General features: G+C 48.1%; 2 protein-coding genes across 9 annotated transcripts in view; both read left to right on the top strand.

Moving 5' to 3' along the window:
- The window catches only part of NWD1 (NACHT and WD repeat domain containing 1), a 63,120-nt gene extending 57,963 nt beyond the window's left edge, over nt 1-5,157 (top strand). For all 7 annotated transcript variants that reach the window (XM_081077476.1, XM_081077475.1, XM_081077477.1 and 4 more), the window contains one exon: nt 957-5,157. In XM_081077476.1, the coding sequence (XP_080933602.1) occupies nt 957-1,258 (302 nt within the window). In that variant the 3' untranslated portion in view covers nt 1,259-5,157. The remainder of the gene's footprint in view (nt 1-956) is intronic.
- A 5,282-nt stretch (nt 5,158-10,439) lies between these two features.
- SIN3B (SIN3 transcription regulator family member B) overlaps nt 10,440-24,876 on the top strand; it is a 37,333-nt gene continuing 22,896 nt past the window's right edge. The window contains exons 1-5 of one of the 2 annotated variants that reach the window (XM_081077221.1): nt 10,440-10,575; nt 10,811-10,917; nt 11,896-12,049; nt 18,165-18,365; nt 22,681-22,824. In XM_081077221.1, coding sequence (XP_080933347.1) covers nt 10,474-10,575; nt 10,811-10,917; nt 11,896-12,049; nt 18,165-18,365; nt 22,681-22,824 — 708 coding nt within the window. In that variant the 5' untranslated portion in view covers nt 10,440-10,473. The remainder of the gene's footprint in view (nt 10,576-10,810; nt 10,918-11,895; nt 12,050-18,164; nt 18,366-22,680; nt 22,825-24,876) is intronic. The other variant, XM_081077222.1, reaches the window with a different exon arrangement.

A 24,876-nucleotide genomic window follows, 5' to 3' on the forward strand; every position in this document is an offset into this window, starting at 1 on the left:
TAGGATATAGGCCTTGATTCATTCTCTTGCCTGGGTCCCATAAATGTCAGGGATGTCCTGTTTAAAACTAACCACTTTAAAAACCCCACATCTCTTGGTCAGCTCAATATTACAATAAGGACATATTAAGAAAAGAGTTAACATTTTTTGTGTACTGGGTATTGTTTCCAAGTCAGTTAAATCTCTCAACAGCTCCTCACATGTTACAGAGCAAAAACTGAGACTCTGAGAGATGAGGTGACTTGCTGAATGTCACACAGTGAATAACTGTGTGATAGGCTGTTGTTTGAAGCTGGTCCCCATATCACCTTTGTCACCTTCCTACTCTGTCTCCTATAAGAAGGGAACCCATATGACACTGGTAGGAGGGTAGATGTCATTGCTATCCCCGTTGACATGAAGAAGTTGAAGTTGGGAGAGGTTAAGGGACTTGCCCAAGATCACAAAGCACATAAGTGGCTGAATGAATATCAGGTAGAGCCAAATACATTGTAATAAAATACATTGCAATTGAATATATTGTAATTGAATACATTGTGATTGAATACATTATAGTTTAATATAATGTAGCAAAGATGCTTGGCAAAATGGCACAGATGGCTCAGAAGCAGAGGTGCATAGATTGTGGCCTTAAAAGCCCATCTTGAGCAGTTTTTCAACTTTTCTTCCTCCTGCTCCTCCAATAATATTTACTGAACTCACTCTAGGCTAAAAACTGATATTGACAGGCATGACATCTTTAAATCTTCAGAATTCCCTTCAGCAGGCAGGTTCGGTTATCATTCCCATATCGAAGGTGAAGCAAGAGGGACTCGTAGAGGTTGGATGTCATGCCTGAGCCAGTAAGGGGCATGGCAGCGATTTGACCCCATGCAGCCAACTCTTGAATATGTGAAATAAGATCTCTGTGGCCCCAGTTTTCTCATTTGTGCTGCCCTGCCCTCCATGCCTCATAGGTACCCTGCTGGCTGTCCAGTTTGTCCATGCCTTGGTGAACAGAATCATCCCAACTGCCAATGGCTTCATCGCTCCCACCAGACATGGCTATCTTATCCGTGAACGATTCCAGTGCCCTTCGTCAAGAGCCTCACAGCAGGACCCTCTCAAGAACTTCAAGAAGGCAGTGTGGATGATCAGATCAAGGCAGCGAGAAGAGCTGGCTGCTACTTCAGCTGCACTGCAGGACTCGGGATCAGGTTGTGCCCAGGGAAATGAATGCAAATCAAACAAACGCTCCCAAGTCTGCCTGATAGTGTAGAATTACCCCCTGAAGGCATGGGGCTCCAGGAGTTAGCCCCATTCAATCTGGCTGAAGCAAAGAGGGTGCGTGTGTTGAGGTATATGAATATCTGGACCCAAGGCCTCAGATTATGTGACCCAGGCATTGCTTCTCACCATCTTTCCATTCCTGTCTCCTCCTTGTTGGCTGCATTCGCAGACCTGCCATCCCCAAGTTAGCAAGAGGGTGGCCAAGTTCAGTAGAAAGGAGAGCTTCCCTTTTCCAACAGTTTGAACCAAAGTCCCAGGCTTGATTCTATTGGTCACAATTGGTTCATATGTCCATCCTGGAACCAATCTCTGTCTCTGGGAGAATGCAGCACTGTGGTTGGCCAGCCAGACCACGGCTGAGAATGTAGTCGACACCACCAAACTCTGCGGACTGAGAATAGGAGAGGCTATTTCCAGAAGGGAGATTAGGGTGCTGGTACCAGGCAAAAGGGGGAAGGACGGATGTGGGACTGACCGAACCACAGATGTGAACCACAGTACTTTATGGTTTATAAAGCACCACGTGCTATGGTCTGATTCTTATCACAACCCGTACTTCAGGGAGGGCAGGAGTTGCTACTCCATTTTACAGATGAGGTAACTGAGCCTTGCAGAGGTAGCTGTGATTTGCTCAAGGTCATAGCCCTAGGTGCAAGAACTCTGAGAAACAACATCCAGGAGCCTTTCTGTCCAATCCTTCTTAAACCACCTCACTCCAATTTTAGACTCGCAAGCACAACTATCTATTCCACAGATGGCACATTCAAATGCCCACAGGGGCCAGTGAGAAATTTGGATAATTGCCGTGCACCTGGTGAGGAAGCGAGTATGATGGAGATGGTGGGAACATGGAGGGCATGTGCTCTGTCTCAGATGGGCACACTATCCCCACTCTACCCTGACTCTACCCCAGAAATTCCATGGGAAAAGCAGCCCACTTTTGTCAGAGCTTCCCATTGTCATTAGCAAAGCCAGAAATTCAGACTTTTATGCAACATGTTCCCATTTTTAAAAGTTGGAGATTGGCTCAAGTATACATTTCCAGACACATTTGCCCTATAGTATCTCTAGTTCATGACCCAAGCTGACATTGAAACAATAAACCTGCTAGAATTTTTCCAGCTGTACTCCCTGGCTCCCAAACTTTGAGGATAAAGATGCTTTTTTATCTTAAGAACTGCAGGCTCTTGGAAACAGATGGAAAGAGCTGCTGACATCTCCCTGCTGTGCTTTTGAACCATCTCTGCCCCGTGCAAGCCCAACAGTCCAGTTGTTTCTATTCCACTTAAACAGGTCTCTCCTCTTACCGGCAGCCTCCTAGAAGCCCCACTTGCTTACGGAGTGTTTGCTGTAAGGACAGGAGAGTCCAAACCTTCCAAATGCTATTCCTTCTTCCTTCCTTGGAATTCAGAGTTTCAGAAAAAGTAACTTTAGAAACAGAAGCTTTTGAGCTGGATGTGACCCTACTGACTGTCACGTTCAGTCGTTTCCCAAACCAGGGTTCCGAGGAGGGCTTTGGCAATTCTGCCAATTAGCACCAAATTCCATTAAAAAATATTTTAAACTGTAATTTAAAAATTCATGCTCAGGTGCGTTGGACAGCAGGTGTTAAGGTGTTGGAGATAACTACCTTAGGATTCTCCTGCCATTTCCTTTAACTTAGATTTCAAGGGGAGCCCTTGGAAAAATAGCTACTGTGCCACCATTTCTCTGTGAGTCAGAGAACAAAGTAGATGTTGTGACAAAGTAAGATTTCAGCTACAACTTCTGGTTTAAACTCTGTGTGTCCATCTCAACAGTCTCAGAGAGAATCAGTTGCTTTGTCTGTAAACACTAAACTGAACATAGGAATTTTCACTAATAAAATGCTACTCCAAATTATTGCTTACATTGGAGGCTTTGACGTGAGTTTTCACTTGAGAAAGAGTTTGGTTGCTATGATGTTTTACATGCCCTGTGCCCGTAGGAGAAGTGACTCGCCTGAGCTCTCCCAGCCATGGAGAAGACAGGATGACTGTGGTTATTAAAGCCCCTTGCTCTCTTACACTAAGTAGGACCGTGTAATAATGTATTGTCTAAACTGGGACACTTTTTTTAGAGTGAAAAGGGATGCTTTTAACAATTACTCCCAGACTACGGAAATGAACTGGACTGTCCCAAGACAATTGAAATTTACAGCCCCTCTAGTTGTAGCAGGAATTAATTTATGTTAAGGTTTTTTTTCCCCTTTTCTTCCGACTCCCCCAAACACACACACACACACACACACTCACACACACACACTGGTTCAAGCCATTGTTTCTCAGTCTAGTTGTGTAGGACACAGCTCCCTGGCCCATGCTGGCATTATGAGCCTTGCGCTCTCCCTGCCCTCCCTGCCTAAGCTGAGGAAGTCGGTGGCTCACAGCCCAGCTCCAGGGAGAGATTGTTGTTCACAATCTTAGCTGTAGAGGGCGCATCTCACTGGCCCCTGTGGGAATCAAACCAGCGATCTCTGCTTTAGGAGTATGGCGCTCCAACCACCTGAGCCACCGGGCCGGCCCAATTTATGTTAAATTCTAGAAACATCTTTAAATTGAGATATAAGTGACATATAACATTACATTAGTCTCAAGCGTACAACATAATGATTTGATGCATGTATGTATTGCAAAAGAATCACCATAAGTCTAGTGAATATCCATCCCCACACAGTTACAATTACTTTTCTTTCATTCTTTCTTTTTTGTTGTTTGTTTCTTGGTTGCAACCTTGTCTTAATTGCTTTTGTTTTGTTTTGTTTCTTGAGGTATCATTGACCTATAACATTATATTAGTTTGAGATGTACAACATAGTGATTTGATATTTGTATGTATTACAAAATGATCACCACAATAAGTCTAATTAACATCTATTATCACACAGTTACAAAATTTTTTTTCTTTTTGTGAGAAATTTTAAGATCTATTCTCTTAGCAGCTTTCAAATATACAATACGGTTATTAAGTATAGTCATCATGTTGGACGTTATATCCCCAGGACTTACTTATTTTATAACTGGAAGCTTATGACCACGTTCACCCGTTTCACGCACCCCGCACCCCCGTCCTCTGGCCACCACCACTCTGTTGTTCTCTGTATCTATAAATTCAGGTGTTTTTGTTTTTAATTTATTTTAAAAGCTTAAAGACTATTTACTTATCTCAACTTGAACATGTTCAGACTTACAGCAGAGGTGTGATACGAGGGCAATGAACACACGTTTATTTACCATTGAGATTCAGTGATTGTATTACCACCGTCAGTCTTCTGCTAAATCCAATTCAAAGTGAGGCACATCTCAGGCATCAAGGTTAAAGGGGCACAAAAGAACCTCAGCAATCAAGATAAATACTATTGTGTTACCATATTTTTTAAAAAAATCAAAATTAATAAAAAGTACATGATGAACAAAATATCAACATTTTAAATAAAAATGGGATCTGACCCTTACTTGAACAAATCTGCCTCACTCACCTCACCCTCATGCCAGCCCCAGTGACATCAAGACACCTTATCTATAAATACTTCAGGACACGTCCCTTAGGAATCTGGTCCTTCTGTTACATAACCACACATACGTATATCGGGACGGGGCCCACAGTCAGATGAGTGAGCGGTCAAGGTCTCTTGGCTCCACAGGAACGCTGCTTATCAGATAGTTCTGTACCCTGGCCAGAAGTCAAGGTCTCCCAGCTTCTTCGGACACTGTGTGCGTAGGAGCAGGAATGCAGCGCCTGCCAGATGATTTCTCCCATGGAATGCTCTTTGTTTTACTGGACATATATAGCCTCGCTTCTTCCCTGCCTGAGTATGGAGTGCAATCCCTCTGGCCAGCCACCATCAGACTCCCAGGTCTGTAAGTCTCAATAAACCGATGTTCCACACTCAGCCACTTGGTGTGTACCTTGGGCTTGCGGCTTTTCAGGCACAGATATTAGAACAACTCAGACTCAGTCTGAACAATCTATGAAAACTAATAATTGTGATTTAATACTTTTAATAGGCATCTCTAATTTTCCTAATTAGCCCTGACACATCGTTTATAGCTGTTCCTTTCCAACTGGGACCCCATCAAGATTTGTTTATGCATTGCATATTGTTTTGTCTCTTTAGTCTCTTAGATTCTACAGTAGGAGTCAGCAAACCACAGCCTGTGGGCCTGCCACCTGTTTTTGACAATAAAGTTTTATTGGAACATGGCAGGGGCATTATTTACATATTGCCTGTGGCTGCTTTCAGGCCACAGTGACAGAGAATGTGTGGCCTCAAAGCCAACAATATTTGCCATCTGGCCCTTTACAGAAAAGCGTACCAACCCTGGTATTAAGGCTTGATTAGATCCAGGATAAACATTTTTTTTAATAGACTTTATTTTTTAGAGCAATTTTAGGTTCACAGCAAAACGGAGTGGAAGGTACAGAGATTTCCCATAAACCCCCCTGCCCCCATACATGCATAATTTCCCCATTACCAACATCTCCCATCTGAGCGGTGCATTTTGTTTACAATCAATGACCCTACAGTGACACATCATTATCCCAGGGTAAACATTTTTGACAAGGTTACTTCATAGGAGTATTAATTACCTATTGCTGCATTACAAATTACCATAAACTTAGCAGCTGAAAATAACAGCCATTTATTATCTCACAGTTTCAGTGGGACAGGAATCTAAGTGCACTGGTGGCTAGGTTCTCTGTGCAGGGCTTCTCAAGCTGTCAGCTAGGCTGGATACAGCCCAGAGCGCTCTCCCATGCTCATTCATTTTGGCAGAATTGAGCTCCTCATAGCTGTAGGACAGGGAACCTCAGCTCCTGTACGCTGTCCCTCTCCATAGGCAGGCCACGACAGAGCTGGTTCCTCCTGTACGGCCAGCAGGATCGCATCTGTCTGCCACTTTTAGGTTCTGACTTCCAGACTGTCTTTTAAAGGTTGCCCCTGACTAGATCAGGACCACCCACAATAATCTCCCTCAGCATCAATTCATTTCACACACCTGCAAACTCCCTTCCTCTTTGCCTTGTGGCATAACCTGACCTTAGTGATACCCATTATACTCCCAGGTCCCACTCACACTCCAGGATGGGGGATTAGATGGGGCGCACACACCAGGGGTGAGAATCTCGGTGTCCATCTTGGAATTCTGCCACAACACATGGTTCAGGACGTTAGAGATTGTGCTCATAAAGTTTGCCACTTGGGAAGACTTCACTTAGTTCAAAAGAGGATATTTCCACCTTGTCTTCTTAACCTCACCAAAATACGGTCCAACAAAAAACCTACATAATCTTACCTTAATGTGAAATTTGACAGGTGGTAAGGAAATTTGTGTTCCAAAGCTGGTCTATCTAAATCGTCAACTCAGGTTTTAAACTTAACCTGTGTAGATGAGCGTGGGGACAGAGCCCCAGAGAGCAGTTTCCAGGCTCTCGGCTTCACATGGAAAGGTGCTGGCTCAGATAGTAGATGGTCAACAGCTGTGACTAGTTGGCCATCGGCTGTTACTGGTTAGCCATTAGCCACTGATATAACTGCCGTGGCTAAGCTAGCAAGGCGTGTCCTGGAGTGGCGTCCTGGCGTGGCATGGCATGGCGTGGTGGAGTGTGGATTGCTGATTGCAGAGAGGCGGATTGCAGCTATCAAGTGAGGTTGGTTGGCAGAAACAAGTGGATGGCGGGTTGCGGATTGTGTGGCTCCTGCTTCCTGAGTCTCCAAGCCAGCCGCCAGCGAGACTATAGTGGTATGACCCCCCTATCTATGGCTCTGTGGGTGTTCCTTTTGGCCTCACCATATCCTGCATTCTTATGCGGGGAGCAGGACTAGAGACCCCACATGACACCCTGCATGACAATGAGAATAGTAAAGAAAAATAATTTAGCAAATGTCTTATGCTTTATAAAAATAAGAATGGAAAAATGTACATGTCCTATTGTGCACATGTTGTCACATGCATACAAACATTCACATACAGATTCTGGAATAGCACAGGGACAGGAAATATTGCCGTGACCATTATAGGAAAATACCCCCCGCCACAAAGGACACTTACCTCGGTGTAACGGGTTGAGGAAGGCTTCCTAGAGGAGGTGGCATTCTAGTCAAGTTCTGAAGGATGTACACACACACACACACACACACACACACACACACACACTCTGGAATTGGGTTGTGGTTGCCTAGCCTCCAAATGAATGAGGGCTTCCTCTGACCATACAAGACCTATGAAAAGACTGGAAAACTAAAAGTGAGCCTTAAAATTTGAATAGAATCACCCTCCTTGGGTGCAGGGGGCATTGTGTGAGGAACCCTTCGGCATGCCACAAGCCTACACATGCAGTTGGTCTTCCAGGAGAATGACTAAGAGGTTGCCAGGCAGCGTTGGTGTGAAAAGGACTGTCCAGACATCTGGTAGCCTCAAAGGGCTCAGTCCACCTTAGCTGCTATATAGAAATGTGCTGAAACCGAGCAGAATTCTTTCTGGGCTGAGAGCCATGAATCCTCACTGCTTCCTTCACCTCACCCCCACATCCACCCAGCACCATATCCTCTCTGCTTTACCTTCTAAATATTGCTACCTTCCACCCCCTTCTCTCCACCTTCATCACTCCCATCCTGGTCTAAGCCACCATTGTCCTTTGCCTATGTGATGAAACAGCCTCCCTGCACCTCCCTGTCTCCCCTCCACTTCCCTGCAGAGTATTTGCTTCCAAATTCAAAGCTACTCAAGTAGCTCCTTGCATAAGACCCATGCACAAATTCTATGAGTGTGAAATGCCCAGACCAAAATTCTTAACTCATCCCATCAGGATAAGTGTTGTGCCCCCTCTGGCCTCTCCACACTTATCCTGCACATTCTTCCCACTGCCACACTCCCATGCCATCTGAAAACACTGGTCTTTTTTTTGTTGTTGTTTAAGTTTAAATATGTCACATGCCTTCCCATCACTGGGCCTTTGCATAGCTGTTCCCTCTGACTTTCATAGTGAATATTACACATCCTTCAGAACTCAGCTAGAATGCCATTTCCTCTGAGAAGCCTTCCTCATCCCCTGTTAGACTGGGTTAAGTCCCTGCAGTGGCAGAGGATATTTCCCCCACATGGTCATGGCAATATATTTCCTGTTCCCCATGCTATTCCAGACCCTGGCCACACCCCAGCTTCTGGAGTCCATTTGCCCTCCTCTTCAGTTTAGGAGGGATTTGGTCATGGCCACTAAGGAAAGACTGCAATGGAAATGATTCCATGTGACTTCTGAGGCTGGATCAAAAAAGGTGATATATGGCTTCCATCTGGCTTGCTGGCTCCTCTCTCAGAATGATTGTGCTTGGAACCCAGATGCCATGTTGTCAGGAAGCTCTGGCTGCATTAGGAGGCTTCGTGTAGGCGCTCCTGGCAGCAGCCCCAGCTTGGGTCCCAGCCTATAGCCAGCAGCAACCGACAGACAGGCGAGTAAGTAAACTTTCAGAGGATTCCAGCCCCAGTCTTCCAGACAGCCAGCTGACACCAATGGGCCAGAGATGAGCTATTTCTGCCCAAATTGAAGATTGGAGAACAAAATAAATGTTGGTGTCATTCTAAGTCTCTAACTCCTGGGGTGGTTTGTTACAGAGCCACTGTAACTGGAACATTACTGTTATACCTGTACCTTTTCTTTGAAGTATCTGTTATAGTTGAAAATTTACACTTGTCTTTGTGATTGTTTGATTCCTAGCCTTCAAAGACCGAAAGTTCTAGGAGGGCAAAAGCCTTATCAGTTTTATTCACTATTCTATTGCTGACACCTAACAATGCCTGGTAAATAATGAAATCAACTGCCAATGTATCCTCAGCTTTTCTGCACCTCTTCATGTACAAAAAGACGCCATTTGGTCATTGATTGAATGTTCATTCATTTGGTGAATGCTCACTGATAAGGCTCTGTGTCAGGGATTAGTGTTAGAGGTGAAGCATGAAAAGATAATGGACAAAGGACTGTAAGAGGGCACAGGAGGGGTCCGTTTAGTTGTTTTAAAGCAGGGGTGTCAAAACTGTGGTCCTCAATCCATTGTTAATTGGCCCACAGCAAATTCCAAAAATATATTTAGTTTACTTAAAAAAAAACCAGGTGAGGCAATACGTACTTCACCTCGAGTGAGTGGCCCAGCTGTTTGTGTATTTTACTGCATATGGCCCTTGGTGAAAAACGTTGAAAATAGTTTGGACACCCCTGTTTTAAAGGATGCATAAGTGTTTTCTGGGTAATAAAGAGATAGAACAGAGCTTCTGCCAAGGGAAATGGTGTGTGCTGATGCATGGGGCCGGGAAGCAGCCAGGCTGGGCAGGCATTGGCAGGAGAAGGTTCTGCACAGATAGGGCAGGTGGGTGAAAAACTCTGCAAGGGAAGGTGCGTCAGAGCCAGGTTCTGATGGCTTGCAATGCTGCATGTAGGTGCTTAGATTTCAACTCACAAGAAACAGGAAGACTTTGGAAGCTGCTTTGGAATAATTCCAGTTCTTGCTAGTACCAGGGCTGGGAAAATTGGATAAATGGCTCCTGAACAGGTCCAGCGGGGAAGTGATGGGTCAGTACCAGGGAAGTGAAGGTAGAAGGAGCAGGACTAAATCAAGAGCCATTTAGCAAGAATTTACCGCGTAGGGTCCTGTGTTTAGGCTGCTGTGTGCCCATACTCCATTGTCACATCAACCCAGAGAAAGCAGGGCTCCACCAACTTTTTTAGTAAATATATCAGACTCTACAGACTTCAGGATCTGTCTGACCCACTCATCCTGCTGCTGTAGTGCAAAAGCAGCCAGAGACCATGGGTCAATAGTGGGCATGCATGTGTTCCAATAAACCTTTAACAGACATTGAAATTGGAATTTCGGAATTTTCACGTGTCACAAAATAGTCTTCTCTGTTGCATTTTTTTCTAAACGTTTGCAAAATGTAAAAACCATTCTTAATTTGCTTGCGGAGCCAGACAAAAGCAGGCGGCAGGGCTTGGTTTGCCCACCTAAACTATGTAAGGAATTCATTGCCTAGTAGTACTTCAGTCTTAAGGGTAAGAGCCTACAGCGGGCCCTCAAAGAGCCCCGCCCTCCCTGACATCATCAGGCCACGCCCCCGGGGCGGAGCCTGCGCTTGCGCCGCGGGCCCGCGGGCGGGGGCGGGGGCGGGGCGGGTCGCGGCTCCGACTTCCAACATGGCGCACGCTGGTGGTGGCGGTGGCCCCGCGGGCCGTGGGCTGAGCGGCGCCCGCTGGGGTCGCTCGGGCTCCGGGGGCCACGAGAAACTGCCAGTGCACGTGAGTGGCGCCCCAGCCCTCCCTCGGGGACCCGGTCGTCCAGCCCCCGCCGGCCCGCGCCCCCTACCCGGGCCCCGCTCAGCCCCACCTCGGCCTCCCGTTCGCGCGGCCCGGGACCCTCGACCCCTCACCCCGGTCCCTGGGAGGCCCGGCCCGTCCCCCTCCCCCCCAGGGACCCCTGCCCCCCGTCCCTTCCGCTGATCCCGGCCCACCGGGACCCTCCCCCTCCCCGCAGGTGGAGGACGCCCTCACCTACTTGGACCAGGTGAAAATCCGCTTCGGCAGCGACCCTGCCACTTACAACGGCTTCCTGGAGATCATGAAGGAGTTCAAAAGCCAGAGGTACCGGCGGGCCCCTCCCCACCCCGGGGGGCCGCCATCGGGCTGAGCGGGGTGGGAACCCCCCAGTGGGTGACCTTGCGCAGGTCGTGGAACCTCGGGAGCCTGAGTTCCTTCCTCTAAAACAGGAGAGTGGAGAGCCCCTCCTTGTGGAGCGGTTGTAGGGATTCCTGGAAGGAGGACCGGTGCGGGGTGAGGCCAGAGAGGCTAGGCTGACCAGCACAGAGTCAGAGCCTGTCTTTCTGCAAAAGATTAATTTTTAAATGAATTTTGTTCATCCAGGACTTTTTAAAATTACTTTTTTTCAAGGGTTGCATTAAAATGTTGTGTATCTTAATTGTTGAATGTTTTGGCACCTTCTTCCCCTTAAATCTTGTCCCCAAGGTGAATGCCTCACTTGCCTCACCCGAGTCCCAGGCCTGTTAGGAAGTTATGGGCATAAAATGCTTAGTAAGGGACCTGGCATTTTCAAGGCATTTAAAACACATTAACTGTTTTTGAACGCACAGAATCAGGAGAATTAGCGATCCATAGGGGACCTCACGCTCATGCCCTTGTTTGACAGGAGGCTCACTGAGGCTTAGAGTGGACTGGTGCAGAGACAGGACTAGAACTTGGGCTCTCTGACTCTTAGATTCTCGACTGTCACATCCCCACCATGCTGCGCCTTCCCCTGAGGAAATATGACAGGGTTGGTCTGGTTTCCTTCCACAAGCTGGATGCGAAGGCTTTGGCCCTGACTGCAGCCACAAGAAAGACCCCCATCCGTCTGTGGTTCTCCCCAGGATGGCACAGGGAGCCCCGGTCTGGCTGCTTTCGAAGTACATCACAGTCTGCAGAATCACCCGAGTCACATTTTAGGGTGCTTTGTTGCCAGTGAGGAGCTGGTTACGGGGCACTGTCATGGGAATCAGAAATAGATTTCGTTTATAATTGGCTCCCTGAGACACTTTTGCCCATTTGTGTTCTTCTTTGTTCCAGCATTGACACTCCTGGAGTCATCCGACGCGTCTCACAGCTCTTCCATGAACATCCTGACCTCATTGTTGGATTTAATGCTTTCCTTCCCCTTGGGTACAGAATCGACATTCCCAAGAATGGCAAGTTAAACATACAGTCACCTCTGTCTAGCCAGGTATGCCGCTGCACTGGTCCGAGTAATCTCGGCCTTAATATGGCCCGCCCTGGTCCTCAGGTTGGGCAGCACGTCTCATGTATGGCATTGCTGGAAAGCCAGCACAAATCAAAATGGATCAAAACCCTGTGCAAGCAGGCTCCGCTTCCAAAATCAGTGCATTTGGAGGATTTAAATCAAGAGTAGATGTGTTCATGCATGTCCTAACAGAGTTTTATGTCCAGTCAAGAGAACTGTATTCTCCGTGGCCGAGGCTTCGGTTTAAGGCCTTCCCTGTGAGCGCACAAGGTAGGCCACGCTTGTACAGGGCATGTGGTCACTCTGATGCCACCCACAAAATGAAACAGTTGCACTGTGGGTGTGAATGGTCATTTTTATTGTTGCTGTGATGAATTTAATTGCCAGCCAGATCATTGGCTTGGCTCAGGCTTGTGGCCTTGGTCCCTTCTCTCTCGGTAACAGTTTGCTGCCTCCTCTCTCTGCAATCTGAAAGCCTATTTGAGCTTTACTTTTATAAGGTCACCGTTGTTTTTTCTCTACCTCGGCCCTGTTGCCATTTAAGGTATAATGCTTTGCTGCGGAGTGTGTGGCAGGGGGGTTGTCCAGATCATTGGGAGATATTTAGCAGCATCTCTGACTCTACCCACTAGGCCCTCACCTAGTGGAGACCGTCAAAAATGTCATCAGACGTTGCCAGGTGTCTCCTGGGAGCAACATTGCCCCCCCCCACCCCCTGCTCATTGAGAACCACTGGTCTAAGTGAACCAGCTCTCAGCCGCCTCCATCTCTACCCTAGGGGTTTTAGTGGGGAAGTAAAAAATCTACTGCAGGGAGCGTTTTGCATGTTTCTCCTGATGAAGGAGTGTCCTGTCACTGAGGGAGTCCGATTTGGAAGAACAGCAAGAGGCCTATGCAAGACAAGCTCCATCTTCATTCAGTGTGCTGTCTTATTAAAGCGGAAGAGTGCGTCTCAGTTTTAAAAAAGGAACTTGGAAGCCTGCGGCTGCTGAATTTCAAAAAGCTTCCATTTCACGTTTGCCAATGGAGCCCCAGGATGCAGACGTGGGACTCATGCCTCCAGAGAGAAAAGCCGTGGCAGGATTAACCTTCATCACAGTCACAGTCACTGCTGGGGGGACAAACGAGGCTCCTGGGCAGTGGCGTACGTGGAGCAGAGCACTTTGTAAGCCTGAAGTGCTCAATGCGGGGTGTCGTTCCCAGGCCTGAATTGTGCTCCCTGTGTGGAAATGGCCTTTCTTAATCCCTAATTGTTTGAGTTACTCCGCCCTTGAGAGGGGCACAGCAGGGGCCCTCCCCCCAGACCTTGGGGGACCTAGCTGTCCTGCACACTTTAGGGAGGGCTGCTGAAGCGACATCAGACCAGACCAGCCTTGTCTCCTGGGTGGCTTAAGTAATGAAGTTCCGTTCACCTGAGGAAAGGCGTGAGAAAACTTAACAGTCACTTGTCAGGGCCTTATCGTCTTGATAGAGCCACATCTAGGGCCCCTTTCCTTAACCAGAGAGGTGCCTTCAGGAACACACCAGCCCACTTAGTTTCAGTCTCCACAGGACCTGCACGGTTTCTAGCCCCGCTTCTCGACCGTTCTCCATGCCAGACACAAACAAGATGTCGTCCAGTCTTCCCACGGTCCTTTGAGAGGCCACAATAGCCAGAGATCTTTAGCCAGGGCTCCCCACATGGCAAGGCCCGGGTGATTTTTTTAAACTGGTTTTTTTCTGGCGTCATTATTTTGGAGTACAGCTTTATTTTTTTCATGTCTCACCACATCGTGCACCCTGTCAGCTGCAGACAAGGAGGACGTAGCTCCTAGGTGCCGAGGAATAGAAATAAGGACCGCCCAGCCTGTGGGGAGCCCTTTGTGCAGGGTGGCTCAGCCTTGGCCCCATCGCCTGGGGCCGGATCATTCTCGTGGAGGCATCCTGTGCGCTATAAGGTGCGAGCAGCACCCTCTCTCCACCTGGTACCAGTAGCACTCCCTCCCCCAGGGTGACAACTTAAAAATGTCTCTAGATGTTGCCAAGTGTCCCCTGTGGGACAGAATCACCCCTGTGGAGAACACTAGTCTGAAGGGGAAGACAGACAGACGTGTACCGTGACGTGGGAAGCGTGGCCAGTGGACCTCGGTGGGAAGACCATCCGCTTGGCGGGGCCGCAGCGTCCTAAGTCAGTCCGTGTTGGAGCTGGTCATCTGGGCCTCGGTTGTTGTAGGACCTCCACAGTGAGCCCCCCACCTCATCTCCAAGTTGTTACACCACACCGTTTTGTGTATTTCAGAATAGCAACGTTAGGAAAAGAAATGATAAATCGACTGTTTCTTGTTGATTTGTCTTCTGTGGCAAACTGGGAGACTTCCCGATCAGGCAGGACCCTCGTCTGTCTCAGTCACAGCTGTGTCCTCATTTCGAGATGATGCCAGGCACGTGTTTGTGGGGTGAGACACTGGATGTCGGTGGGGCCCATGGAGGGCAGGCCCTGCCTCCTGGGAGCTGACCCTTTTATGCTTGGCTGGGACAACAGCCAGCTTGGATGGAGATAAAAAGATAAACCTTTAGGTGCAGCTCGTAAGATAAGTGGCCTTGTTATGTTCAGAGGGAGGCCTTCTGTCTTCTCTCTGGGGAGGGTCATTTGGAAGTTCAGTCAGTTCCTGGCAGGTCGCCTCTCAGTTTGTGCCCAAGTCACCCACGGAACAGGTAGAGAATATCTTCTCTGTGCCAGGGCCTGGAGTTTATTGGGAGTCCCAGCTCTTGGGGTGCTTTCGTGGTCGAGATGGGGACGTGTGAGGTACAGATGGACAGATATGAAATATTCAAGGGAGTTGAGCAGTGCAAGCAAAACACATCAGGAGTGGGGTTTGAGGGGAGCGGGAGCTGTGCCTGTGTCTTGTGGGGGGAAGAAGGGGTCTTTCTAGTGTGGGGAAATGAGGTGGGAACGAGTGGGTGTGCTTGAGAAACAGGCAGGAAGCCAGTGGAGTTGGGACAAGAAGGGGAGAGGGTAGGAACGAGAGCCAGGAGTATGGGGAGTTAGTGGAGAGTTCTGGAAAGGCCACTCTGGCTACTGTGCCAGCAGTGGACTGAGGGACAGGGGACCTGTGATCTGGACAGTGGACGATGATGTGGACCAGGGGTGGGGTGTCAGTGAAAGTGAGAAGTCCGGGGTGATCCAGGATGAGCCTGAGCCGCTGGGTAAAGGTCGCTGCCCCTGTGGAGATGAGCAAGGTTGGGGAGGAGTAGTGCCTCCTGCTCTGTGTTCGGAACGTGCTGTTTGACGAGGAGTCTCTTCAATATCCAGGCGGGGCTGTGTGCGGACACTCAGATGGACAAGTCCGGCCTGAGGGTTGGCTTATAAGTGTTTAGGGGGCATTTCTAACTGTGCCTGGAGCAGGGCAGGCCGAGGAAGAGAAAAGACTGGATTGTTCTAGAAGGTTCAGAGCAGAGATTTGGCTAACTATGGCCTGTGGGCCAAAGCCAGCTTGTGTGTGTATGGTTGGTGGTTTTTGCATTTTCCAGAGATTGCATAAGTTTTTTTAAATTGTGGTAGTATTCACATAACAAAAGTCATCATTGTAACTATTTTAAAGTGTCCAATTCAGTGGTTTTTAGTATGTGTACAATATTGTACAGTTGCTACCAATCCAAACATTTCTATCACCCCAAAAAGAAAGTGTACCTCCCAATTCTCCTGACAATCACTAATCCACTTTCTGTCTCTATGGATTTGCCTGTTATGGTCATTTCATGGAAATGGAATCATACACTATATAACTTATTGTGTCTGGCTTCCTTCACTCAGCATGATGTTTTTGAGGTTCATCCATGTTGTATCAGAGCTTCCATGAATCACAGTGTCATTCCTTTTTATGGCTGAGTAATATTCCCCTGTGTGGATGGCCCACAGTTTTTTCATCCATTCATCAGCTGATGGACACTTGGGGTGTTTCCACCATTTGGCGATTGTGACTAGCGCTGCTATGAATATGCGTGTACAAGGATTTGGCAGAACACCTGTTTTCAGTTCTTTTGGGTGGATGCCTGGGAGTGAAATTGCTGGGTCACATGGTAACTATGTTTAATTTGTTAAAGAACCACCAGACTGTTTGCCATAGAGTCTGCCATGTTACTGTCTGGCCCACTGTGTGGAGCCCTGGTCTCTAGCGGAGGGTTCTATCTCGTCATAGTGACCCTCTAGAGGGTTGTCAGGGGCATGTGGTGCCTAAAAAGGCCGCCTCAGAGTGGTTGGGAGCTTCCTGTGTGCACATAGCCTCCTTTAAAGCCAACCGTGGCCCCAAGGCTCCTTCCTCCCCCTGCTCCTTCTAGCTCTTTCCAGCCTGAGGGAATCGGCAAGCACATCCCCAGAGTGTCTCAGAGTGGAATTCCACTGCCAGGGAGAAATGGTGTCTAGAATGTGACTGCTCTAGTCTTATGTCTCTGCCCTCCTCAGCTCAGACTGGCTAGAGTTGCCACAGCACTCACTGTGACGGGTTGACTTGTGTCCCCCTCAGGGTCTTCCATTGAGTCCTAACCTTCAGCACATTAGAATGTGACTGTATTTGGAGATAGGGTCTTTACAGAGGTGATTAAGGTAAAATAAGGCCCTTAGGGTGGCCTCCTGATCTAGTCTGACTGGGCTCCTTGAAGAAGAGGAAATCTGGACGCACACAGAGACCCAGGAATGTGTGCACACAGGTGGATGGTTATGTGAGGACACCGTGAGAAGGCGGCCCTCTGCAAGCCAAGAGTCTTTAGGAAAAACCAACCCTGCCAGCACCTTGATCTTGGACTTCCAGCCTCCAGAACCATGAGGAAATAACTTGATCTTGTCGGGTATTTTGTCGTAACGGCCTGAGCAGACTAGTATACCCACCCAGATGTGGCTGCTATGCCCAGCAGTCCCCATCGCACTGGAGCCTTCTGATCAGCAGCTGGTGTAGGTGGAGTGCCGGCATCTGGGCGATGGAAACACCGGGACGATGGAAACGAAATGGTAGACTCAGTTTGTCCCTTCATCCATTCATCTGATCATCCCCAGCAGTGGAGGAAGCCTGCTCTATTCCAAGCTCTGTTGCAGGCACTGGGGAGACACCTGTGAACACAACAGAATCTCTACCCTCATGGTGTTTGCCATCCAGTCAGGGGGGACAGACAACAAAATAATGACAGTGTGTTACATGTAGGAAGCTTTTACGAGCCACGGAGTAAAACAGCAAGGAAGAGGCTCAGAGCGCTGGGAGACGAGGTCATTTTGGTTTGCCACACGATGGTTCTGGAAGGCTGCTCGAGGACCAGCCCCTGTGTGCTGGGACCTGAAGGATGCTGAGGGTCCTCCTGATGGCCCAGCCATGGTCAGTTGCAGAGGGAAGCCGTCATCAAACCCACATGAAAAATTCCAGTTTCGAAACAGACATCAACCTCCTTCGGGGAGTAGTCCTGTCCACCACAAATTAGGATTATGAGTGCCCAGGAGATGGGGGGGGGGGGTGTCTGTCTTTTTATTTTCATTTGCACTGATGGAAAAGTACACAAATAGATGGCGTGCTTGCTGACTGGTCAGGGCTCGTCTCTTTTCTCTCAGGTGACTTGCCCTGGGCTTAGCACTCAAAGTCCCACAGACCCCGGCAGGCTGGATGGTGCCCTCCCTTCCTCACCTGCAGGGTCTCAGTTTTACACCTGCTGAGAGCAGGTGCTTTTATACCTGAAAACAATCTTGCTGAAATGGGCTGGCAGCAGGTGTGGGAAGACTTCTTTTATAAAGAGCCCAAAATTCACTCTGAAAAGGATTAAACAATCCATACTTGATACATTTTTCCTAAGGCTAATTTTTCAAAGAGTAAAGTGTTTATCAGGCCTTCATGTTCTGTACATCGATTGGGAAAGATCAGGCAGAGGGGAGTTCATGAGACTCGCCCAGGAGCCTGTTCTGTGCCACCCCCTCATCCCTCCCTCCAGGCCCCCAGAAGTAACCTTTCTCTGCATCTAATTGAAACCCTTGGCTCTGTGCTGGGTTTTGCCTGTTCTTGTACGAACAGTGGCTCTGGCGTCAGTCACAGCCTGTTCCTGGTGTCAGGCTTAGAGCCACTGACTGTCGTGTTGTCGGCAGGAGAATGCACACAGCCACGGCGACTGTGCCGAGAACTTCAAGCCACAGCTGCTCTGCAAGGAGGACAGACCCCAGGTGCCCTTGGAGTCGGATTCCGTGGAGTTCAACAACGCCATCAGCTACGTGAACAAGATTAAGACCCGCTTTCTGGACCACCCTGAGATCTACAGGTCTTTCCTGGAGATACTGCACACTTACCAGGTAAGAAGCCTCAGGTCATACTTCTCTGTGGCCGATCGTGCCATCGTCATTCGATGTCAGGTGCATGGGAAGCATTAGGATTTTCTTGTCTGCGTTCATGGAATCCTGTAAAAGTCTGATAAGCTTTTCTGTTGCATTAATTGTTTTAACTGTGATAAAGGTTATGTAACAGAAAACTTACCATTTTAACCATTGTTAAGTGTAGAGTTCAGTGGCATTAAATACATTCACATTGTTGTCCAAGCGTCACCTCCATCCATCTCCAGAGCTCTTTCTCATCTTGCAAAATTGAAACTCTGTCCCCATTAAACACTAACTCCCCCACCTCCCCTCAGCCCCTGGCACCCACCATTTTACTTTCTGTCTCTGTGAATCTGACTCCTCTAGAGACCTCACATAGGTGGGATCACACAGTATTTGTCCTTTTGTGTCTGGCTTATTTCATTTAGGATAATGTCCTCGAGGTTCATTCGTGTTGTAGCAGGTGTCAGAATTCCCTTCCTTTTTATGGCTGAATAATATTCCATGGTGTGGATGGACCGCGTTTTGTGTATCCATTCATCCGTTGATGAACACTTGGGTTACTTTCACATTTTGGCTGCTGTGAACATGATATACAGATCCAACAGGAGTTCCGTTGAGTTTTGATTTTAATTTACTCCTTGAGGCACCGCTACGCCCAAGAAGTGCTAGAAAACACACATCGCAGGGATTTAAAAAGATCCTAAGGGGACGCTTTTTACAAGATGACTTCATTACGATTTAGAACTCAATCTAAATAGGAAATATCCTTCCTTTATTTCTAATAAATAAATCTTTTATTTCTACTGATTACAACTGGACCCTGTTCCAGGTACTGGAGTGGCAGAGATGAATGATTGCTGCTGCTTCCGAGTTCAGTTTAGAAGTAGGAGAAACTTACAGATGACTGGGGTGGAAAAGAACAGAAGTATGTAGAAGTATGTCAGGGTTAACGGTTGCCAACCCCCTGGGAGGTCAGGAAGAGGATATTCAGGTCGAATCTTGACAAATGGGTCAGAACCATAAGGCAGACAAGTACAGGTAAAGAGTAGACTTTGGGTGTTAGGAATGGCCTGTGCAAAGGCCCAGGGGTCAGAGCTAGTTTCAAGGGACTTGACAGGAAGTGCTGGCAGTCCAGTGGCGAGGAACATCTGTGTCATTCAAGGAGCTTGAATGTCATCATCTTCCCTACACAGAGTTTCCCATGCCTTTTATTTTTCTAAGCAGCAGAACCTACTTTTATTCATTCATTCATTCTTTTAAATTTTTTGGTAAGAGTTTATTTGAGCTAAACCGATAACACGTGTGGGAGCAAGATCTCAACTGCTCGGAAGATAAGTTTTGCAGCTTCTTTTATGCATTTGAAATTGAGGGGGTGTCACGAAGACTGGAGAAAGCGAGGCAGGGATCGGATGACAGGATAGTTAACAAGGTTATGTGCTCCCTTGGGGGGCAACACCCTTTTCAAGGGGTATTACTTCTGGCATTTCAAAGGTGTGTTAACCATAGAAGCATAAGAACAATGGACAGGATTGGCTTCAACCTTTCACTAAAGAAGTTTTAGGCCTGGGGCGTGACCACCCAATCATGACCTGCCCCGTGAGGCAGTTATGATCAGATCACCCTGAGAGGTTACTTTCATTAGAACTCCTGCTTTTCATTCACAGTTCACCCTTTTGGTCATAAGCAGGACCCACTTTTAAAAAAGAAACTTGCTGTACAACCTTGATAAGTGAAATAAAGAAGTGGAATTCCCTTTAGCATTAACGTTTAATATTAGGTTGATAGATAGCATTTGCTCCCTGTAAACCCAGTGGTGCTGTTTTGTTGCAACAAACTTGCCGTTGGTGTTGTCAACATATATGGCCCCAGCGGACTCAAACCGAGCGTGTACGTGTATGTGGTGCTTGCACAGCAGTGAGAGCTTCTTGCTTCTCACAGATGAGTGGTAGCTGTAACATCTGATCTGTGTGGAAGGATGATGTTTGGGATCGTAGGGGCTTATGGGTCCTTCCCAGAGTCCAAGAGGTCACCATGGGGCTGGAAGGCTCTTGAGAGCGAAGGCTGGGAGGTGTCTGTTCTGTTGATGGGAATTGAAGCAGAGAAGTGAGACTTACTTATCCAAGGTCATCGCAGTTGGCCACAGACTTATTCAGAGAAGACTCCTGGGAGAAGGGACAGCTCAGCGTCCTCCAACCAGAGCCCACTGAGTGTTGGGTGGAAATCCAGGTGCCTGGACCCCCCCCCCCCCGCCAGAGTTGCAACTCCTCAGGTCTGGCCCACCATCTGCATTTCAAACAAGCTTCGTGGCGACCTCAGGCTAGAAGTGGGAATTTTTTGTGTGAATTATCCTGATTTTAGAATATTGTCTTGAATTTGGAAGACACAGTGAGGCCCCAAGCCAGCAGCTCGAGGTAAATTTGACCACGTGTTACTGTGTTTCGGTCTCTGTTGGGCCTCGGGTCAGACCTTAGTTCTACCACCTGCACCCTCAGAGCCCTTTCCCTCACTGCCCTGAACCCCAGCTTCTAATCTGTAAAATGGTTGTAACGGTGGTGTAATGGTTGTAATGCTGACCCGTGGGTTAAACATTGTTACCTGAGTTCGATTCCTGCACAGTGCGGGCCCCGGGTCTACCGTGGGCAGCTGGTCCCTATTTTCCAACTTTGTGCATATGTGTGCTCTGATGAGCACAGCCAGTTCTGGCCTGATGTGACACGTGACATTCCTACAAGTGACCTTGCTCTGCAAATGTGCATGAGTCAATGGGAAAACAGGGTCAGGGCACAACACTGGGAAACTGAGTGCCCCACTGAAAAAAGATAGGCACCTACTATAGTGGTAGCACTGTCATACACATGTGAGATGGCTGATCGTGACATGACTACTACAGCACCTCTGGCACTTAACCTTGGGAAGACCTCAGGTTCACGTGTGGACGGGGGAAGGTTGCAGCCTGGGGGCCCCGGGGAGGTACTGGGAGGAGGTTTCTTGAAATGGGAGCAGTGGTAGTCACCTCCTACCGCCTGGGCAGTGGTTCTTAACAGATATTGCCAGGTGAGGTGGGGAGTGTGTTCGTGCTCCCCTCTGGTCAGCCCAGTGCCATGTCCTGCACTCGTCCGGGGTTTCCCCCACGGAAGCCATCGCAACGTCTGCACTGTGCTCAGATCGTTCCCTAGTACGTGTATCCAGCTCAAAAGATTTGCATGTTCAAAACAGGCATCAGAGCAGAACTGACCGTCTCTGCAAGAATGTTCCCAGAAAGCGCGTCCCTGAGTGAGCGTGTGTGCCTGTTACGTGGTCGTAGATAGAGCCAAGTTTCCCTCTCTGGGGTATGCTCGTCTTCCTTTCCGCCTTACAGTTCCCACGTCCCGCTGGGAAACCACTTCTTTTCATCTTTGTTGATCTGGTGAGCGGAGTGGTGCTGTTTTAAGTTGTATTTCTTTAAACATCACTTAGTTTGATCACAGTTTCATGTGTATAGAGAGGACTTGTATTTATTCTCTGAGCTGAATGGTCTTGGCCCAGTTTTTCTTTGGTTTTCAAGTGTCCTGGTAACTTGGGCGGGGGGTGAGGAGGCAGTATTTTTTCCCCCCTCCTAAATAGGTGCTATGGGTGCAGGATTAAAAACTAGCTTCTCTCAGGGTGCAGCAGGCTGGGAGTGGGGAAGACGCTGAGGTTGGCTTGTTCCCCTTTGTAGCTGTGGGGTTGGAATATCCTGCGCTCGTGGAACGCCCCATCTCCGATACCTTTTGCTTAGTCACATTCTCAGGTGTGAAGTTGACAGACTTCTTTCTAATGTTCTGCCCACGGCTTCCTGCCCTTCTGACCTAGGTCCCCTCTGGTCCTCATCTCGTTGCTTTGAGCTCTGGGTCAGGCCGATTGGTGACTAGGTAACAGTTTCCTTGGCCTGGAAGTTCCTTTCCTTCCTCTTCACCTTCTTCCCTTCAAGGCCAAGTGCTAACTCTGTGCTCCCCCAGCCCCCAGAACATGCCCGCTTGCCCTTGGGACGGCTGGGACCAGGTCCTTCCATGACCAGGCCCCTGCCCGTGTCCCCCCACACTCCTAGCACGTGTCCTGTCCGTGGCCAGGGCTTAGGCTGTGTAGTGGCACAGGCCTGAGACATAAGCACACAGGACTGCTCAACAGACAAGGGGCCCAGTGCGGGGCACCCTGAGTTACCGGCAGGGTGGCAGGTGAGGCCCCTCTCTCCTCCACAGGGGACACCTGAATGTTACTGTCAGGATGCCTGGTTCCTTGACTAACTTGTTTTCCCCTTCCTGACAATTGGCAGAAGGAGCAGCTGAGCACAAAAGGCCGGCCCTTCCGAGGCATGTCTGAAGAGGAGGTATTCACTGAGGTGGCCAACCTCTTTCGGGGCCAGGAGGACCTGCTCTCCGAGTTTGGACAGTTCCTGCCTGAAGCCAAGCGGTCCCTGGTGAGTACAGGGTGCCTACCTGGCCCGGGGGCCACCTCCTCAGCTGGAACCCCGTGCCTCAGTGCAGCTCCCAGGGCCAGGCCAGGCTTGTCCAACCCCCCAGGACATACTGGGTTTCCCCAGGAGCCACACAAGGTACAGATGTCCTCAGGCCTCCAGGGCAGATTCCCGTCACAGGCTCCGCCTCCATGTCAAGCTGGAGTAGATACTGAAGATGGCTTCTCTGTACAGACAAGAGGACCTGGTATTCCTCCAACCTGCTCAGGACTGCAGAGCCGCCCACCTGTAACCATGGCCCTGTGGACAGGTGCAGGGGGGGCAGGCCCAGCACCTCCCCCTCTCGAGGGACCCGGTGGGGCTCGCTGAGGCTTGGCAGTCACTGAGGGGCAGAGAGCAGAGGATGGGCCTGGGACGGGCGGTGAGCGTGCAGATTGCACTGCTGTGGCCTGAGGCCTGCAGGGCTGCCCTTTCCATTTGCTCATTTCCATGAACATAAGGCTTTAAAAAAAAGATCAAGTAAAATTCACATAATGTAAAAGTCACCATTTTAAAGTGTATCATGTAGTGGCATTTAATGCATTCACAATGTTTTGCAAGTATTACCTCTATCTAGTTCTGGAACATTTCCATCACCCCTAAAGTACACACTGCCCCATGAGCAGCCCCCATGACAACCGCTAATCTGCTTTCTGCCTCTACAGATTTACCGATTCTGGACATTTCATATAAATGGGATTATGCAACATGTGGTTTTCTTGTGTCTGGTTTCTCTTGTGTCAGTGCTTCATTCCTCTTCACGGCTGAGTAATAGTCCCTTGTGTGGATGGACCACTCATTTGTTTATCCACTCATTCGTTGGGGTACATTTGGGTCATTTCCACTTTTTGGCGATTGTGAGTAGTAATGTGTTGCACTGCCGGGTACGAGGATTTGAGTCCGTTTTCAGTTCCTTGGGTTCCATACCTGGGAGTGGCATTGCTCAGTCATATCATAACTACATTTACACATTTAACTTTTTGAGGAACTGCCAAACAGTTTTCCATAGCAGCTGCACCCTTTTGTGTTTGCTAGCAATATTCTAGAGTTTCAATTTCTCCACAACGTCACCAACACTTGGTGTTTTCTTTTTTTGATTATAGCCTTCATAGTTTGTTTGAAGTGGTATCTCATTGTGATTTTGATTTGCATTTCCCCTATGACTGATAAAATGGAGAATCTTTTCAGGTACTTATTGGCCATTCTTATATCTTCTTTGGAGAAATTTCCATTCAAGTCCCTTTTTTTAGTTTGTATGTCTTCGTTGTGGAGTTGTAAGAGTTCTTTATATATTCTGGACACCAGACCCTGATCAGGTAGTTTTCTGCATTCTGTTGTCTTTTCTCTTCCTTGTTAGTGTCCTTTGATGCACAGAAGTTTTAAATTTTGATCAAGTTCAATTACCTATTTTTTGTTTTGTTGCTCATGCTTTTAGTGTCAAATTTCAGAATTCATTACCAAATCTGCTGAGGTCAGGAAGGTTTCTCCCTATGTTTTCTTCTAATAGTTTTATCGTTTTAGCTCTTATATTTAGGTCATTGATCCATTTTGAGTTACTAGTATTTGTATATGGTGTAAGGTAAGGGTCCAACTTTATTCTTTTGCGTGTGGTGATCCAGTCATCACAGCGCCATTTGTTAAAGAAACTGTTCTTCTGTTCCCATTGAAGGCTCTTATCATCCTTGTGGGAAATCAATTGGCCACAGTTGTGTGGGTTTATTTCTGGACTCTTCATTCTAATCCACTGATCTCCATGTCTGTCTTTATGCCAGCGCCACACTGCTCTGATTACTGTAGCTTTGTGGTAAGTTTGAAATCAGGAATTGAGAACTTTGTTCTTTTCCTAGATTGTTTTGGCTATTCAGGGCCCCTTGCAATGCCATATGAAGATCACCTTTTTCATTTCTGTGAAAAAGGCCACTGGGATCTTGATAGGGATTCCATTGAACCTTTCAGCTATTTTGGGGAGTATTGACATCTTAACAGTATTAAGCCTTCCAATCCACGAACATGGGG

Source organism: Rhinolophus hipposideros (assembly GCF_964194185.1).
Source record: "Rhinolophus hipposideros genome assembly, chromosome: 16".
In the NCBI taxonomy this organism is placed as follows: domain Eukaryota; kingdom Metazoa; phylum Chordata; class Mammalia; order Chiroptera; family Rhinolophidae; genus Rhinolophus; species Rhinolophus hipposideros.